The 20414-nt window shown below is 44.5% G+C and overlaps 1 protein-coding gene across 1 annotated transcript in view; it reads left to right on the top strand.

Moving 5' to 3' along the window:
- The first annotated feature begins 14548 nt into the window (after positions 1-14548).
- The window catches only part of LOC124005610 (prostacyclin receptor-like), a 44244-nt gene continuing 38378 nt past the window's right edge, over positions 14549-20414 (top strand). The window contains exon 1 of the mRNA XM_046315026.1: positions 14549-16155. Within this exon, the coding sequence (XP_046170982.1) occupies positions 15328-16155 (828 nt within the window). The 5' untranslated portion in view covers positions 14549-15327. The remainder of the gene's footprint in view (positions 16156-20414) is intronic.

Here is a 20414-nt window from a genome sequence, read left to right as displayed (position 1 = left end):
AATGAACAACTTAGTGAGTATGCTATTCATTGACTACAGCTCAGCGTTCAACACCATAGTGCCCTCAAACCTTATCACTAAGCTAAGGACCCTGGGACTAAACACCTCCCTCTGCAACTGGATCCTGGACTTCCTGACGGGTCACCCTCAGGTGGTAAGGGTAGGAAACAATACATCTGCCACGCTGATCCTCAACACAGGAGCCCCTCAGGGGTGCGTGCTCAGTCCCCTCCTGGATTCCCTATTCACACATGACTGCATGGCCAAGCATGACTCCAACACTGTCATTAAGTTTTCCGACGACACAGCAGCCTGATCACTGACAACGATGAGACAGCCTATAGAGAGGGGGTCAGAGACCTGGCCGTGTAGTGCCAGGATAACAACCTCTCCCTCAACGTGATCAAGACAAAGGAGATGATTGTGGACTACAGAAAAAGGAAGACCAAGCACGCCCCCATTCTCATCATCAGGGCTGTAGTGGAGCAGGTTCCTTGGTGTCCACATCACCAACAAATGATCATGGTCCAAACACACCAAGTCAGTCGTCAAGAGGGCACGACAACGCCTATTCCCCCTCCGGAGACTGAAAAGATTTGGCATGTTGTCATGCAGGTGAAAGAGGACCCAAAAGCGACTTGGCGAAAACAGAGTCTTTAATCCAGTAAAGTAAATACAAACAAAAAACACAACTTTCACTCGAAATGACGAGGACAAACTGGAGACTCGATCTTGAACAGCAGGTGAACAGCAGGTTGCCTCGGGAAGGCACTTGAACCAGACAGACTCAGACACCTGCTCACCACGCAGCATCTGAGGAAAACACGACACGACAGGGCGATACACAAACACAGCACGGTGAATTCTAGACAAGGAACCGACAGGACAGGAACGGAACACAAAGGAAGAAATAGGGACTCTAATCAGGGGAAAGGATCGGGAACAGGTGTGGGAAGACTAAATGATTGATTAGGGGAATAGGAACAGCTGGGAGCAGGAACGGAACGATAGAGAGAAGAGAGAGCGAGAGAGTGAGAGAGGGAGGGGGAGAGAGAGGGATAGAAAGAGGGAAAGAACCTAATAAGACCAGCAGAGGGAAACGAATAGAATGGGAAGCACAGGGACAAGACAAGATAATAAATGACAAAACATGACACATGTGTCTTCAGATCCTCAAAAGGTTCTACAGCTGCACAATCGTGAGCAACCTGACTGGTTGCACTGCCTGGTATGGCATCTGCTCGGCCTCCAACCGCAAGGCACTACAGAGGGTAGTGCGTACAGCCCAGTACATCACTGGGGCCAAACTTCCTGCCATACAGAAACTCTATACTAGGCGGTGTCAGAGGAAGGAATTGCCAAGGACTCCAGCCACCCTAGTCATAGACTTCTCTCTGCTACCACACGGCTAGCGGTCCCAAAGCGCCAAGTCTAGGTCAAAAAGGCTTCTTAACAGCTTCAAGCCATAAGACTCTTGAACAGTTGATTAAATGGCTGTTCGGACTATTTGCATTGTCCACACCCCACCCCCCATTTTTTACACTGCTGCTACTCTCTGTTTATCACCCATGCATAATCACTTTACCTCTACCTACATGTACAGATTACCTCAATTACCTTGACTAACTGATGCCCCCCCGCACATTGACAATGTATATAGCCTCGCTACTGTTGTTGCTACTTAATTATATGTTGTTGTTTTTTTTTTTTATGTTTATGAACTTCATTGTTGGTTAAGGACTTGTAAGTGAGCATTTCACTGTAAGGTCTACCTGTTGTATTTGGCGCATGTGACAAATACAATTTTCTTCAATTTCATTGCAAGTATTTGACTTTGTTTTGTTGGCCCAAAGGTATAATGTTTTTCATGGTACATTTATGATTATCAAACAAGCCAAACCCATTCATTTAATAATAGTATCTAAATATCAGTATCTAAACATGCTGCTAATCATTCATTAGTTGAATTAGTTTGAAGAAACAAGTGTAATTATTGGTAAAAGACCAATTAGTGGAAGAAGATCAGCATTAGGATGCCTCTGTAAATGCAGCCTTATACCGTCACAAACAACCACCTGTGGTAAATCCAACTGTTCTGAACAATTTATCTTTGCTTCTCACCCCATTCCTAACTTTAGCCCAAACTACTGACACTCAATTGTTTCGTTTTTTTCTTCGCCGATTTATTAAATCTCACTCTTTACTTCCTCAGTAATATTCAAGGATTCCAAAAATATCCGCCTCCTTTCATGTAAAATGTGAATATTTGACAATCAACCAACCAGGCCAACAGATATAGATTCCCAAAACCAGCACGCCCACTTCTCATACACCCACAGGGGGGTGCACTACTCAATATTATGAAAGTGTTCTTAATGTTTGGTATAATCAGGTGGCCCAATTCTGATCTTTTGCCCAATTATTGGCAAAATTGCTCATCTAATTTGTCAGAAGACCAATTAGTGTGGGGGGGGGATTTCTGGCATTTCCCTACAGTTCTTACACATCACATACCTACCTAAACCTATAAACCCTAGGGGACATTCTGGCTATGTTAAGACAGGCAGCCCATTTCTGGTCTTTTTTCTCACTAATTGGTCTTTTGGCCAATCGGATCAAAAGCTCTTATGTGATTGGTCAAAAGAATATCAGAACATGGCTGTCTGTGTAAACACACCCGTTGTGAGCTCAATTTCTCAGGAAGGATCTGTTTTACATCATGTCACGCCTTCTCTCTCTCTATCTCTCGCTCTCTATCTCTCTCTCTCTCTGGTGTTTCTAATCAGGCGAACATGGGATATGGAATCCAAGTCGTCACACTGTGCATTGTTGTCCATAACAAACTGCACTCCCAGATGAGGTAATTGTTATACCCAGAGCATGTTATTTTGATTATTTTGAGTCTGCTTGTTGAGAACATTGCATTTGTTTTTTGTTTTTTTTAAATTGCATTATGTTTTGCTATTGAATTAGACATGGTGAGGCTGGCCTGGCTGAATCATGCCAGTATTGTATGGAGGAACACAATATGCGTTCCATCACAGGGGGTCTTCCCCTAACCAAGAGGGCACTTGCTCAGTGTTCCTTTGTGTCAACCGCTGGTACATACAAGGGGCTAATGTTAAGACTTGTACAACAACCAGGTGGTAAATGAACTGGTTGATCCTCTGTGCTGCACTGCCTCTTGTGAAGTCTGGATGTTAACGCCAGGCACCATTAGGGTCAGGAATGAGAGAGGTGGGGGGGGGGGGGGGGTTACAGGAAGTTACTTCTCGTTGGGCATGGCAAGATACCACATTTGACCCCATGTCGTTCTTATACACGAACACGCAACAAGACATGCACTCGCGCATGCAAGCACAAACTGATTCAACCAGGAAAAGTATTTAATATTTCCATTACTTATAGCCTAAACCTGATCCTTATCTACCTAATAGCAAACTAAGCAACCAGACGGCCTTTCTTCGGGACAGCCTCAATAACAGAACAGATCTCACCACCGAAATGGGAAAGACCGTTGACAACATTTACTTCATTTTTTGATCAAATGTATTTTTGGAAGTCCATGAACAAAACTATATTCATGTCCAGAATAGTCCAACTGCAGTTCCCAGACAGACTGAAGAAAAAACACACAGTCCCTTGTCGCTTTACATTCTCCCCAAACTGGAATGTCTGTCATTGGAAGATTCCATAATGCTGGAAACATTGAGAATCTACAGTATCTCTGTGTCCCCAATCACCATCAGCTTTCAATTACAGAAGAGACACTGGGACCACATCGAAGCACATTTTCCCTTCTACCATCACGCTCTTCGCAGATGAGGTGTAACTCTTTCTTTATCCATTCTCACAAAATTTGAAATCAATCTCCATGACATTTTATCACCTATTCGTGCCATTCAGAAATGCACGATGTTAAATATATTAAACCATGATTAAACCTCCTACATTAAACTGCGATCCTCTTTATATTACACCTTGTGCTTTCGGACATTAGCCAATCAATTGAGCTGAGGGAAGTGTCCAGTAAACCAGGGACTTTTAAAATGACATTTTAATGCTGAGTCAGACTTGCTTGGCCATGTCATCGACAGCACATCTAAAAAGAGACGTGTTGTCGACAAAAGAAGTAGGTGGGAGCCGTCCTAAATACACTGTGAATATGGCACAGCTTGTTGCTTTACTATACAGTTTCGTAATCTTTCACTAAATCCACATTCGTATGCTATGACTATATGGCCGCAATTTATTTTGGATAGTCAGAATTGTCCATCTGTCGATGATCTGCAGATGGTCACACCCTCTGTTGTTAAAGCAACTGCTTGCTAAGGTTAGGTTAGGGTAAGGGGTAAGGGGTTAGGGTGAGTTAATGTTAGGGTTAGTAGATAGTTGAGATGCCCCTGATAGTCCATCTGTAGTTGCTCGACAGACTACCCAAATAAAGTGCTACCGGATCTGTTTATCAGGTAATATAACATTTCATAAGAGCCCACTTCCAGTTACATGTTACCAAAGACTGCTTGTCAAGCATAGAACCAGATCCAGACGATCCGGTTTACTGTTGTCAATTCACAACTGGAAATCACGGAGAGGTGAAAGTCAATCCAGACCGCTGACGGTAGACTGTAAAACACACCGATTTCCATTCATCTCCATAAAGGATGTTATTAAACTCAGGAGTTCATAGCAATGGCCATTCCTCATCCCTGTCTGTCTGTGATATGAGGTGGTCAACATTTCATACAAGTCAATCTCATCATGTGCCACATCATCCATCTTGACTGAGGGCCCGTTTTGATTTTGAGTCAGCCGAGGCAGGGAAACAATTTTTAACTCGTCAGGGGAATCTATCTTAAACGCAACCCTGACCCAGATGGAACAAACACAGGGGCCAGAAGCAAAGAAATTGGCTGGATGTTCATGACTTTATGATGAATAGTGATACCTTTTTAGTGCTACTTGTTGGATTTATCGTCAAACTCGACTCAGATTTCCCGAAAGGTCAGGCAGTGTGGCAAACTGAGGTATTGGGACAAAAATGTTAATGAGTTTGAGAGTTTGTACACTGAAACCACTGTAATATCCATTAGAAAGTCAATTCATCAAAACTGACTGAACGATTTCACAGAGGGACATCACCCACGTAAAGGGACCTCGGTTGATGTCACTGAAACAATATGTACATCCAATCACCGCTCTTCTTTAGAGGACATTCAGTCCGGGGTCGAAGACGCTACGGTCAGTCAGGTATGTACGAGGGTATAAACCACTCTGGGATCATCTGGAGCAGTTTGAGTGACATTCCCACATCCTTTCTTACATTCCTGTCTAGCCTCAATCGTTAACCTCAACATCGACTGTTAATGGACTGCTGTCTGGTGGCCTTTATGAACAATATCAGTCCAATGTTCTCCCCTTAGCCAGATAGGAGCTCGAGACGTCTAGCCGCGCAGTTGTGTCTGCATCATACCATTGATGCATCATACCACGCTCCTGCTGTGGTTAATGGCTGTATGGCTCACCAACATCTGCCTTGTGTGTGTGTGTGTGTGTGTGTGTGTGTGTGTGTGTGTGTGTGTGTGTGTGTGTGTGTGTGTGTGTGTGTGTGTGTGTGTGTGTGTGTGTGTGTGTGTGTGTGTGTGTGTGTGTGTGTGTGTGCATGTCTGTGTGTGTGCTTGTGTGGGCTTGCATGAGTGAGAGACTGCACATATCACCAGATGTCTGCTCTATTTATTGCTGCTTCAAACCTTGACGAGCTTCCACTCCGATCTCTGACAAAAAGGCCACAACACACCAACCTTAGTACACGAGAGCAGATTCCAGGTGAGATGTCACCATCTCTGAGTGAGCAGAGCAGAGCAGAGCAGAGCACTGAGTGGGCTTCAAAGAAACAGCAGCATTCTTCTGCCCTTTCGCCCCCCCCCAGGCTAACTCCCGGGCCAGGAGCACCGTCTCTGTGCGGCCAAACCTGAGATGCTCAAAAAGTCCTTTTGGTGTTTAGTTTATTACCAACAGCGCTGACGTCCCAGGCCAGGGCTCTTGTGAAATCATTTCAGGGAGATATTTAATGTCTGTAATATAAAAACACGTCTCTCAAAGGCTTCAATTCCACAGTTTATTTCCTCTAGTCCATTTCGAGTGTCTATTTCTGCTCTGGTCTCTGGCGAAGTATCCGGACAGGCACTGAACCCATTACAGAGTAGGTCAGCTGTAACAGTGGAACGTTACGAAATTCAAGACCAAAGTGCCTTCATGGAGGTTTGTCACTATGATGCATTGAGAATGGGATTCAACTCAAATAATAGTTCACAAGGTCACATTATGTGAGTTGGAGATTGTTATCATGCGGTACTCAGCCACCAGACCACTTACCTAACCTGTTTGTTCTTCAACCAAGCAAGCATAACAGTAAAAACGGAAGACATCAATAAATACCAATCAATGGTGTATGTTCCTGGGCGACGCACAATTGGCCTAGCGTCGTCCGGGTTATGGAGGGTTTGGCCAGTAGGGCTATCCTTGTCTCATCGCACACCAGCGACTCCTGTGGCGGGCCGGGCGCAGTGTGCGCTAACCAAGGTCGCCAGGTGCACGGTGTTTCCTCCGTCACATTGGTGCGGCTGGCCTCCGGGTTGGATGCGCGCTGTGTTAAGTAGCAGTGCGTCTTGGTTGGGTTGTGTTTCGGAAGACGCATGGCTCTCGACCTTCGCCTCTCCCGAGTCCGTGCGGGAGTTGTAGCGATGAGACAAGACAGTAGCTACTAACAAATTGGACACCACGAAATTGGAGAGAAAAAGGGGGTGAAACATTATATATTTTTTGGAAATGGTGCATGTTCTTTACACATGTTCATCTCAGAGAGTAAACCCTATGACCCTGGAGCAACAGGCGAAGGTTTAACGTACTCTACCTCTACTGTTATCCTCAGCTTACTCATAAGCTCCCGTACATTAAAGGCCCAGTACTCCAACAGACACAGAGGCTCTCCAATGAAACAACCTATAGCCCCAACTGTCTGCAACAATCTATCTCAATATGGGGCTATGTGAATAACGTCAGAGTTGTGACATCGGTGTGGTAGTTGGTATATTAATGCTGGCCTCCCTGGTTCTGCGTGCCTATTCTCTCCATGGCCCATGCCCTTCTCTATGGCTTTGTCTGGGTGGTGTTTATTTAAAAGATGTCACTGTGTTTTGTTTTATGGGCAGTAGACTTGAAACACCCCCCTCTCATGGTGCCAGGGGGCATGGGGGAAAGATAGTGGGACGGAAAGGACAGATCAAGGGAAAGGGGTAGAGGTCTTAGCTTTTCTTCCCGACGTGTTTGGTATGAGAACATGGCTGACGTGATGGAAATGCTTCACATCAAATGTTTTGGTACAGTCTTGTTGCTACGACAAAGGTACCGAGTGTGTTTGAGTATTTCAAAGTGCAGGCCATATTGTATTGTTTCAGAGCATCTTTTTGGCCGGTACCTCAAAAGCGAAAGGGGCCAGCCCATTCAAATGACAAACCTTGAGCTACATGAAGGGACGTAGGTTTAAAGAAACAAACTCTTACCACAACCCAACAACCATTGGCTGAAAAATGTGTCTACCAATCAATGCATTCAATGCGTCCAGAAAATGACTGCTTAAAAGGTGAAAGCTAAACAGAATGCTGCAGAGGCAAAACAGAGCTACCCAAGTGTTATTGCTAATTTGACAGCGATGGCGGGTTATGTTTGACTGCAGCATTCCGCGATGGAAAAGCACTCGCTATGGAGAACGGGAGCAGGTGCACTTAGTGTGAAGCTGCTGCTGATTTTTTTTCCCCCCCGATTTTTCCAGATAATTCCATATGGGCATATACATATTTTATAACGAGAGCCTATAACAAGCCTCGTTAGGCAAATAGGCCGCCAGGCAGACTGATCATTCCCGGAGAGTGTGTGTGTGTGTGTATCCTACTGTTGGCAACATCATGTATCAGATGTTGTTAAAAATGAGCTCTGTGGGACAAACTAGTGCCTCCAGGTGCAGATGAGACAGATGTGATGAATCAGAGTAATGTTTTAATCAAACGGGCGGAGGCGGTGAAACTCAAATCTCCCATCTGTAAGAAGAACCACAATCACACACACACACACACACACACACACACACACACACACACACACACACACACACACACACACACACACACACACACACACACACACACACACACACACACACACACACACACACACACACACACACACACACACACACACACACACACACACACCTGGAAGTGAGTCAGGCCAATAAAGACATCTCCAAACTCTCCACGTAACATCTGTTAACATCTGTCGGAGTACAATTCCTACTAAATCAATGCTGGTAAGGTCAGATACAGCCCCTTTGGAAAGTATTCAGACCCCTTGACTTTTTCCACATTTGGTTACGTGACAGTCTTATTATAAAATGGATGAGATCATTTCCCCCGCATCAACGTACACACAATACCCCATGATGACAGAGCAAAAACTGGTTTTTAGACATTTTGGCAAAAATATTTTTTTATTATTAAAAAAATGCACCTGAGCTCAATTTCAAGTCTCATAGCAAAGGGTCTGAATCCTAATGTAGATAAGGTTTTGTAGTTTTTTATATTCCTACTGGTACTGCTCAATGAAGACACCTTGACTCAACGGAAAAGGAACCGTTACTCGCCAAGGAAACCATTTCTCTGACAGCCCTAGTTAGATTTTCTCTGTGCCAAATCAAATCACATTAAAGGCACATTAAACATTGGAGGTACAATTAAATCCAACGGTCTTGCTCACACCACCACACCGTTATAAGTGATGGCACTATGATCTGTAACACCTGGGTAGTATCTAGGATAGCCAGCACACATCCATCTTCATTACAGACCAGTGTCACGGGGGATGTTTGGAATGGGTCATCTGGGCAGAGGAGAGCAGAGAAGAGTGTGGAGGCTATGGCTCATTTCTGCCAGGAAGCTTTACAGCTTGAATGAATCGTCTTACTCCGCATCTCTGTGATGGGTACATTAAAACCAGTACGCACACAAGTGCGGACGCGCAAACACACACACACACACACACACACACACACACACACACACACACACACACACACACACACACACACACACACACACACACACACACACACACACACACACACACACACACACGAGTGACACATTAGCAGTGGTTTACACAGGCATTAACACCAGGGAACATGTTTGACTGGCCATTAGGAAGGCAAAAGCCCTGTTAAAACTGCTACACTGCACAGGGTCTGCTCTCTCTCTCTCTCTCTTGCTTTCCCTCAACCTGTGAAAAGTAATGATGACAGATATGTCTACCGTTTGAGAAGCGCTGGTAGAACATTCCAGTGTCATAGCCTAGGGCAACCTGTAGGTCGAACAAACGCGTGCAAAATTCTATAAATCAATACTGAGAAGGTCAGATACAGTGCATTTGGAAAGTATTCAGACCCCTTGACTTTTTCCACATTTGGTTACGTTACAGTCTTATTATAAAATGGATGAGATCGTTTTTGTTATGCAGGTGAGTGAGGACCCAAAAGCGACTTAACAGAAACTGAGTTTATTAAAGTCCAAACAGAGAAAACATAATCCTCAATCCTTTACAGGAAATGTCCAAACAAGGAAAACATAAATCCTCTTAGTTGTTGAGGAGAATTGCAGGATAAGCGGCAACAGACTGCAGGTCCCTTCGGGTAGGCGCGGGCCGTAGCGGACAGAGACACCTGCTCACACGCAGCATCTGATGAAAAGGCAAAACACGACAGGACGGAACAAGGACACAGCAAACAGCAAACAGCAAACAAGAATCCGACAAGGACAGAGGCAGAAACCGAGAGAGAAATAGGGACCTAATCAGAGGGAAAAATAGGGGACAGGTGTGAGAGAGTAAACAATGTCGTTAGGAGAATGAGGAACAGCTGGGAGCAGGAACGGACGATAGAGAGAGAGAGGGATAGAGAGAGAGAAAGAAACCTAATACGACAGCAGGGGGAAACGAAGAGAAGAGAAAGCACAGGGACAAGACATGACAATACATGACAATAAATGACAGTTTTTCCCCGCATCAACGTACACACAATTACCCCATGATGACAAAGCAAAAACAGGTTTTTAGACATTTTGGCAAAAATATTTATTATTCAAAAATGCACCTGAGCTCAATTTCAAGTCTCATAGCAAAGGATCTGAATCCTGATGTAGATAAGGTTTTGTAGTTTTTTATATGCACTGCTCAAAAAAATAAAGGGAACGCTTAAACAACACAATGTAACTCCAAGTCAATCACACTTCTGTGAAATCAAACTGTCCACTTAGGAAGCAACAATGATTAACAATAAATTTCACATGCTGTTGTGCAAATGGAAATTATAGGCAATTGGCAAGACACCCCCAATAAAGGAGTGGTTCTGCAGGTGGTGACCACAGACCACTTCTCAGTTCCTATACTTCCTGGCTGATGTTTTGGTCACTTTTGAATGCTGGCGGTGCTTTCACTCTAGTGGTAGCATGAGACGGAGTCTACAACCCACACAAGTGGCTCAGGTAGTGCAGCTCATCCAGGATGGCACATCAATGCGAGCTGTGGAAAGAAGGTTTGCTGTGTCTGTCAGCGTAGTGTCCAGAGCATGGAGGCGCTACCAGGAGACAGGCCAGTACATCAGGAGACGTGGAGGAGGCCATAGGAGGGCAACAACCCAGCAGCAGGACTACTACCTCCGCATTTGTGCAAGGAGGAGCAGGAGGAGCACTGCCAGAGCCCTGCAAAATGACCTCCAGCAGGCCACAAATGTGCATGTGTCTGCTCAAATGATCAGAAACAGACTCCATGAGGGTGGTATGAGGGCCCGACGTCCACAGGTGGGGGTTGTGCTTACAGCCCAACACCGTGCAGGATGTTTGGCATTTGCCAGAGAAAACCAAGATTGGCAAACTCGCCACTGGCGCCCTGTGCTCTTCACAGATGAAAGCAGGTTCACACTGATCACATGAGACAGACATGACGAGTCCGGAGACGCCGTGGAGAACGTTCTGCAGTTGGCGGATGCTTTAGTCCAGGTCTGGGAGGAGATCCCTCAGGAGACCATCCGCCACCTCATCAGGAGCATGCCCAGGCGTTGTAGGGAGGTCATACAGGCATGTGGAGGTCACACACACTACTGAGCCTCATTTTGACTTGTTTTAAGGACATTACATCAAAGTTGGATCAGCCTATAGTGTGGTTTTCCACTTTAATTTTGAGTGTGACTCCAAATCCAGACCTCCATAGGTTGATAAATTTAATTTCCATTGATCATTTTTGTGTGAATTTGTTGTCAGCACATTCAACTATGTAAAGAAAAAATATTTCATTCATTCAGATCTAGGATGTGTTATTTTAGTGTTCCTTTTATTTTTTGAGCAGTGTATATCTATATATATATACATTTTGAACTATTTCTAAAAACCTATTTTCGCTTTATTATGGGGTATTGTGTGTAGATTGATGAGGATTTTTATTTATTTAATCCATTTTAGAATAAGGTTGTAACGTAACAAAATGTGGAAAAATTCATGACAATGAGAGCTGACAGTGTTGCATTTTAATATATTTTTCAGTACGCGGTCTGGGATGTACGACATGGGACTTTCTTTGCCAAATGACTTTTTCAGCAGCTTTTCTCTTTCTTTCTCTCTCTGTTTCTTTTCGTTATAGATCCTTGCCACCTGGTCTAGGTGGGCTTTCACCCTCTCCTTGTTCTTCCTGACTTCTTCCTTACTCGCTGCTTTTCTAGCTCTGAGCAGCTCTTTCACTTTGTTCTTCTCCAACATCTCTCTTTCCTTCCTCTCCTTTTCTCCTGCTTTGCCCTGACTATCTGGGCAATTTCAATTTCCATCTGAAAGAGAAAGTCCATATATGTTAGACAGTGATCTGAGATATTATTGTTACTCCCTCTCTAGCATGCAGACAACTTAATCCATTGAATCTGATAGTATAACCATTAGGAGGTGGCTTGTGACCTCCCTGAACTGTGATTGATTAAATGGAGCACTCTATCTGCGACTGCTCTTGCTCACTGAACCTCAGGACAGTCTGCATCTGGTACAGCTTTACATTATGTAAGTCTCCTTCATCCTCTCCACCATATCTATCTTCTCTATTGCCCATCTGTCTTTCTCCATTTGCATTTTCTTAATTTCACTATTCTTTCTCTCCCACTCCCCCGTAAGCTCCAACCTCTCCTTTTCCATCTGTCATCCCTTCTTTTCTTGTCCATGCAGGTACAGAATCCTTCTCTTTTTTCATTCCAGAGCCTCTATCGCTCTCTCCTTTTCTCTCAGCTCAGTCATCCACACCTCTGCTGCCTGCATGTTCCTTCTCTTAATCTTCTCTTCCTCCTCCTCCTCCTTCGCCCATCTTTACCCTCGTTGATCCCAGAGGCTTCATAGGCCAGCCTTGGCCCGTCTCCAAACTGTCCTTCTTCCAGCCTACTCGTGTCTGATTCCTCTCCTGGTCTGCTGAGGCCAAAGCTGTCTCCAAACCGTTTCTTATGAGGATCCATCCATTCCTCTCGCTCTCTCTCTCTCTCTCACCCTCTCCCTCTCCGCCCTTTCATTCTCAGCTAAAAGTATGTTGTTCTCCACTGTCACCTTCCATAACTTGACTTGGCCAAGGACATCTTCACCTTTGATATCTTGTCCACCAACGTTTGTGTGTCGGCTGCTGCTTGTCCAACACCCTTTTCACCCTTTCATTCTCAGCTAACAGCCTCTTATTGTCCTCTACTGTCACGTTCCATAACTTGGCCAAAGACATCTTCTCCTTTGATATCTTGTCCCCCAACGTTTGTGTGTCGGTCGCTGTGCTTTCTCTCTGTTTGTCCAACACCTCTCGCTGCCTTTCATTCTCAGCTAACAGCCTCGTGTTCTCCACGGTCAACTTCCCAATCTTGGCCAAGTGCAGTATCTTCTCCATCGTCCTCTTGACTTCTATCTTTTCTTTGTCTGCCATTAATCTTTCTCTCTGTTTCTTCAACATTTCTCTCTCCCTTTCGTTCTCAGATAACAGCTTGGTACTCTCCACTGTCACCTCTCCTATCTCGGCCAAGTTCAGTATGTTCTGAACCTTCAGCTTTGCCATCTTGAGCTCCATCTTTTTTTCTGTCCGACACTTCACTTTGTCTCTGTTTCTCAAACAACTCTCTCTCTAGCTTCCATTGGTAGTGGTTTACCTCAATAGAAGCCTCCTTCTCCCTGATCTGTCTGAGCAACTCTTTAATTAGCCTTTCTCTTTCTTTCTCTGGTTCCACCCTCACCTTGTTGCCTTTCTCCATCACCTCTCTATCCAGCTTCCATCAGTTGTGGTCTACTTTATTTACAAGTCTCAATCTCCTTTCTCATTCTCAGCAGCCCTTCATTGTCTTTCTTTCTCTCATTCCTCCCTCATCTCGTTGCCTTTCTCCATCTCCTCACTTTCAGTAAATTATTTCTCCAGCTCACTGGCCCCTCTCTGCATGGCAAAACATGTATTAGTTTTATTTATTTGGTTTGTTCCTGTCATTTTCTTAACTGTCTGACCATGACAGATTTTTGACTTCAGTTATCCTAAGGATAATTGCTATCAACTAGTAAATGCTAGTGAGTAAGCCTATTTTTGTTTTACTGATTTACTTAAGTCTGAAACATTTTAACACATTAGGCTATTTTTTCTGACCAGAGTTGGCCAGATTTAGTCTCACCTCAGCGAATTCCGTCTAATTACAGAGTTAAAAAAGTAGTTTAGTGAATGGATGCGTTTTTTTTTCGTTGTTTGTTCTGGTTGTTTTAACATTCTAGGGTTCTAATATTTAGCTAATTGTTGCATCATAATGAGCTTGTGATTGTGGTTTGTATTCTGGCCCAAAATCTCTGAATTCTAAAGATATTAGAACGATATTTAAAAAAAATCTTAATGACCTAATACATAGAATTACACAATTCTAGCTCATGGATGAGGTATCAAATTAATAAATCATTAATTCCGAGGCAAAGAAATTAAGTTCAAAATAAAGATGACTTTGTAAGTAATTAAATGTCTCATATTTTTTTATAACAAAGAAAATAGTCATGTAAAGGCTATATAGTACGGTATGGTTCGTCACTGGGTTTCTTGAAGGTGGTTAGAGAAAATTAGAGAGGAAAATATTTTTGCCATATGCAAATTATGAAACATTTGAAAACCTAAAAATCACCTCGAATCACCTCGAAAAGCGGATAGTCTTTGAAACATGTAGTATTTCTGATATGTTACGACCTAGATATGACCTAGAGCAGTACATTTAACAGTCTCGGGGACTGAGATCGAGAGAGAATGAAAGTGCGCGCGCGAGAGAGAGAGAGAGAGAGAGAGAGAGAGAGAGAGAGAGAGAGAGAGAGAGAGAGAGAGAGAGAGAGAGAGAGAGAGAGAGAGAGAGAGTGTGTGTAGGCAACGCGTGGGCGAAAGAGTGCGAGAGAGAGAGAGCAGAATGTGACACATGCACTGCCCACTCTTTATCACTAGCTGTCAGACAGATGCTTGCAACAGTCGGAGAGGTAGAGTTTCGGAGAAGGACAACGGGGACTATAGAACAGACTGATCAAAAGATATGGAGTGGCAGTCGATTTTTATCGCCAATTGAGACCCGTTTGGTAAGAGCTGAGCTTGTTTCGTTCCTATACACAGTGTTATTTATTACTCATGAATGCCAATATCGTTTGAACTGCTCTTGCGCAATGGATCCCTAAATAGCTGCGTGTTTTCTTTAAGAAAGAGAACCGTTTTATACCTTGGAGACTTTGGAAACTTTACAGAAGAGCAACAAGAGAAATGGAAACTATTTGGGGGAAATCCACTGAATCACAATGATTCAACAATGCCAAACCATTGGTCACAGACGTCAGTTCAATGTCTAGTTTTGAGTTGTCAACTAACGTGAATTCAACCTGAAATCAACAAAACATGTCACCATGTCATGTTGGATTTAGGTCAAAAGTTGGGTGAAAAAAAATCGTTTTCGAGGTTAATTTAGGGACATCAAATTGACATTTTTGCTTGAAATGAGTGGAAAGAACGTTGATTCAACCGGATTTTGCCCAGTGGAATGGGTCTTAACACTTACCATAGCCTTTTCTGCTGCCAAAAAAGGGTGGCTTTGAGAGCTTGAGGGGGCCCACCACAACACTGATAGCCTGACACACAACACACACACACACACACACACACACACACACACACACACACACACACACACACACACACACACACACACACACTGAACCTCGAGTCATGCTGTCGAACGAGAGCTGCGAGAACAGCACCCGTATCCACACGGACGGGAACCCGGTGGTGAGCACGGTGATGTTCATCCTGGGGGTGATGGGGAACTTCATCGCCCTGGCCATCCTGGGGGTCCACCAGAAGGAGCGGCGCACCAAGTCCTCCGTCTTCTGCATCCTGGTGACGGGACTGGCCCTGACTGACCTGCTGGGAACCTGCTTCCTCAGCCCATTGGTGTTTGTGTGCTACGCCCGCCAGCGATCCCTGCTGGGGCTCACTGGGGACCAGGGACTCTGTGGCCTCTTCGCCTTTGCCATGACCTTCTTCGGCCTGGCCTCCATGCTCATCCTCTGTGCCATGGCCGTGGAGCGCTGCCTGGCCATCAGCCACCCCTATTTTTACTCCAAGTGCGTCCGACGCAGCTTCGCCAAGGTGGCCCTCCTGCTTATCTACGTCTTCACCTGCGCCTTCTGTGTTTTGCCATTCTTCGGCTACGGCCGCCACAAGCAGTACTGCCCGGGCACGTGGTGCTTCATCAAGATGGAGGCGGTGGGCGAGGGGGCGGACGAAGAGAGGAAGGTTCTGGCATTCTCGCTGTCCTACGCCTCGGTCATGGCGCTGCTGATTGTGGCGGTGTTTGTGTGCAACGGCTCGGTGATCGTCAGCCTGTGCCGGATGCACCGAAGCCAGATGACACGGCGTGGTTCGGTGGGGAATGGAGGGAGGAAGAGGAAGATGAGTCTGGGCTGGTTCGGACAGGGGGAGGAGGAGATGGACCACCTGATGCTGCTGGCCTCCATGACGGTCATCTTCGTGGTCTGCTCCTTGCCGCTCACTGTGAGTTGACCTCTGACCTCTCTCTCTCTCTCTGACCCATATCCCTGTGCGTTTGTTGTTGTGTGTGTTCGATTATGTGTGTGCATATACGTGTGGCCCCAAGCTATGACTGACACACGTTCTGTGACTTATCTGCAACTCAAACTCTGTGCGACTCGCTGTATTTACTCCCTTTTCCCTTTGGCCGAGTGACCTCTTTCTCTTTTGTGTCTCTTCAATTGTCTTATCCTCTCGGTCTGGATCTCTCTGTATGTGATTCCGTCTGATACCTAAGTCATGACCCTACAGTACACTGTTATACTGTGGCTATTAGACATTCAAAACCACTTCGCTATGCTCCTGTTCTCTCTCTGTACACACATACTGTGTAAACAATGGCATGCCGCGCCATCCCGCTCACTGTTAGATCGCTTTAGTGTCTTGATATTGAAGTGAAAATAAGAACCACAATGCTTTTGAGGAAGCATCCGATGTGGGAGAACTTTGTTCCAAGGATGAAACTGTTTTAAATAAAACAAGCGGGCCTGTCTCGTCTCCTCTACTCCCAATAAGACCGTTCCTTATGACATATCCAATGCCCAGAGGGGTTTGGTTGCGTGGTTGCGTAACCAGACCGTCATTTGGATTGTAAAATAAACCTGACCGTTGGTGTTTTGCTACTCTAATTGAGAGGTGTGTGCTAAACCTGCCAGCCCTGGAGGACTGGATCTGGCCCCTCCCTTCCCAGAGGGCTGTGGGGCGGGTCTCTGCTTGTGGGTGCTGTTCAGTGGGTTTGACACAGAGTTGGGGAGGCACCCTCCTGTCCCTGTCCCTTTTGGCTGTTACCACACACACAGACACAGACACACAGACAGACATATGGACATTTGTTGAAATACTGATATAGTGAGGGTTGAAACCAAAACAATCTATGTTTTGCTGAAAGTCACTGTTTTAGTGTAAAGATATAAGCCTGCTGTCCTTGATTGCATACTGAATAAGCTTGCCAGTTTCCTTTGATTTAAGTTCAATCATTGATTTGTGCTACTAAGTACAGTTGAGTAATGGCATTCCAGTTGCCAAAGTAGTTAAAGAGTAACTCCAAGGAATGAGGATAATTGACTAATGTCAACTGTTGCCCTTTTTCTTTGAGTCATTCCATACCAATCTTCTCCCCGAGGTCTCTCTGCTGCCTGTGGGTAATACTCCATGATGAGACAGACAGATGACAGAGCGGTTTTTAAGGAATTGTCTTGCTGCAGTCTGTCAGGAGCTGTGGTTGATGCCTGGGGGGGGGGGATATGCAGGCACGTCCTGACTCCTGAGTCACTTCTTGAAGCAGACGGCATCCGTGGGGGTAGAATTTCCTCCAACCTCCAGCAATGATTTGGCATACTTGTCGAAATTCAAATCCAACCAAATACTACTAAATGTTGTTTCTCTTTGGCAGTCATTCAATTAGACAAACAATTGTTAGATTGGTAAATTAGTCTAGCCCGCTATCTACACTTGTAGTAATCATGGCCAAATACCGACCAGGCATGCAGGGCACGTTAAGGATGTTAGTCTGCTGATGAATTGAATAGCCTGTTATTAAGGAATCGCCCAACTGACTGACTCACACACCACCTCAAACATGCCACACACTGTGTGTGTGTGTGTGTGTGTGTGTGTGTGTGTGTGTGTGTGTGTGTGTGTGTGTGTGTGTGTGTGTGTGTGTGTGTGTGTGTGTGTGTGTGTGTGTGTGTGTGTGTGTGTGTGTGTGTGTGTGTGTGTGTGTGTGTGACTATGAGTGGATTAGAGTGAGGCAATAGAGGAGTGTGTATGGGATGAGTTCAGTTCAGCACAGTTGCATGTCAATGCAGCAGTCTCTCTCTCCTCCCAGCTAAGCCCTGCTGCTTTGCCTTACAGCCCCAGACCTGTAGTTGAGATGCGGGTTTATAGAGTGTAAGATTGCTGGACCATGATGGACACCTGAGCAAGAGGAGATGCAGGATGGAGGAAAGAAACTACTCGCGTTTCTATGATTCCCTCTTTAATATGGTCGAGTGGCGGTGGGATGGAGAGTCTAGTTTATGTAATTCACTTACCCATCCTGTCAATACTGAGCACACATACGTACAGTAGAGTCCACACACACTTAGACTCACAGGCACGCCGCCGTCTCTCTGTCCAGTTCTTATTTAATGGAACGCAAAAACACGTTGCTGTAACACTGTACGGTAGAGCACAATGCCAGGCGCTGAAGAATAGATGCTTTTTCGTACAGCGGTCTGCTTTCAGTACCGCCACAAGCTCTTAGTGAGGCTTGGCTGGAACACGCGAATGTGAGCGAGACGGAAAGAAGAGATGCATGTGGTGCATTTGGGCTGATAAGAGGAGGATGTGTTAGCTTTCAATCTGTCCACTCTGGAAGGAATGGATGGGGTGAGGGAGGGGGGAGGGAGGGAGATTGAAACCAGAAAAAGAGGAGAAGAGATGAGTAACCAGTTGGACTGGTGCTGCTTGATGCAGTGTAGGTAGGTCATATTCATGGAAAAGGCTCTGTGAAGGCATATATCAATTCTTCAAAGCATTCTGTCATTCTGTCACCAAAAATATTGAACGTTTACAGAAGTACCAAGTAAAGGCAGACCTACCGATTTAGCTAGTGTTTTTACTGAAAGCAATTTAGTTTATGATTTATTAAGTGATTACAATGTGTCATTCGGTTACCAAATCGGTAACAGAATGACCAGAAAATCTGTAACAAAATGACTGCAACTGAATTGGCTACAATGGTAATTCATAGTAGTCACCAAGTCACAAGGTACAGTATAAATAAGTAGAGTATAGGACAGTACAGTAAAGCACACTAGAGTAGAGTACAGTATTATTTAGTGTACTGTACTCTACTTAACAATACAGTACTCTGCACGGCTGTGCTGTGTTCTGCTGTGCTCTACTCCACTGTGCTTACTCTGTGATGTCCAAACGTCTCGACTATAATCATAGACACGTCTATGATTGGTACAGATTTGGTCCATTCCGGACCAACCAAATTTGGTCTTGTTTGGGGGCGGAGCTCATTAGAATAATAGCCAATGTGTAGAATAATACCCAAGCATGAGGATATTACATTTGTCTACCTTCGCGTACCTATTCAGGATATCACCATGAAGTGAATGACATTCATAGTTATGCATTTCTGTATGGTACAGATCAGGGACCCAAGGTGTTCTTCTGTTACCATCATTATGTTATTGCAGAGTTGTTAAACTCATTCCATGGAGGGCCTAGTGTCTGCAGGGTTTTCCTTTCAAGACCTAGACAACCAGGTGAGAGGAGTTCTTTACTAGTTCGTGACCTTAATTCATCAATCAAGTACAGTCTGTGGCCAAAAGTTTTGAGAATGACACAAATATTAATTTCCACAAAGTTTGCTGCTTCAGTGTCTTTAGATATTTTTGTCAGATGTTACTATGGAATACTGAAGTATAATTACAAGCATTTCAAACGTGTCAAAGGCTTTTATTGACAATTACATGAAGTTGATGCAAAGAGTCAACATTTGCAGTGTTCACCCTTCTTTTTCAAGTCCTCTGCAATCTGGCCTGGCATGCTGTCAATTAACTTCTTGGGGATTCATTTCATTTGCAAGGCAAAGAGGGACTTTGCAATTAATTGCAATTCATCTGATCACTCTTCATAACATTCTGGAGTATATGCCAATTGCCATCATACAAACTGAGGCAGCAGACTTTGTAAAAATTAATATTTGTGTCATTCTCAAAACTTTTGGCCACGACTGTACAAGGGTGGTGCGGAAACCCGCAGACACTTGGTCCTCCTTGGAATGAGTTTAACAGGTTTTATCAGATGTTAAATCCACTTCACTTACCGTAGTTCATTAAATTAAAATAGACTTTTTCGAACTCAAAGTGTCCTATCATAGCGGACATCCCCTTCTTTCTGCAGACATCTTTGAATCTTAATTCGGAGTAAATATAGATATTTACAGAATTACTGGAAAACGATGTCACGTGAAAATCCGAGGGAGATTTTAGTGTCATTCTGTAACCACACTTTACATCTGTACAGTTATCAGTGCAATTGTGGTTCGAATAAGATTGGTTCCCCAACACTAAATGGAATCCAGACAGAAAATGTGGTTGTTTCATTACCATCGCAGGCTCAGACCAACATTTGATGATGGAGTCTGTAGGTATTTATAACGTTTGCTTTGTGGTTTATTGAGGAGGCAATTTGTCAGGTGTGAAACGGTGAAAGGTACGACAACG

This window comes from Oncorhynchus gorbuscha, linkage group LG19 (genome assembly GCF_021184085.1).
Source record: "Oncorhynchus gorbuscha isolate QuinsamMale2020 ecotype Even-year linkage group LG19, OgorEven_v1.0, whole genome shotgun sequence".
Taxonomy (NCBI): Eukaryota; Metazoa; Chordata; class Actinopteri; order Salmoniformes; family Salmonidae; genus Oncorhynchus; species Oncorhynchus gorbuscha.
Note: the sequence above shows the minus strand (reverse complement) of the source record. Positions and strands in the feature narration are given on the sequence as shown.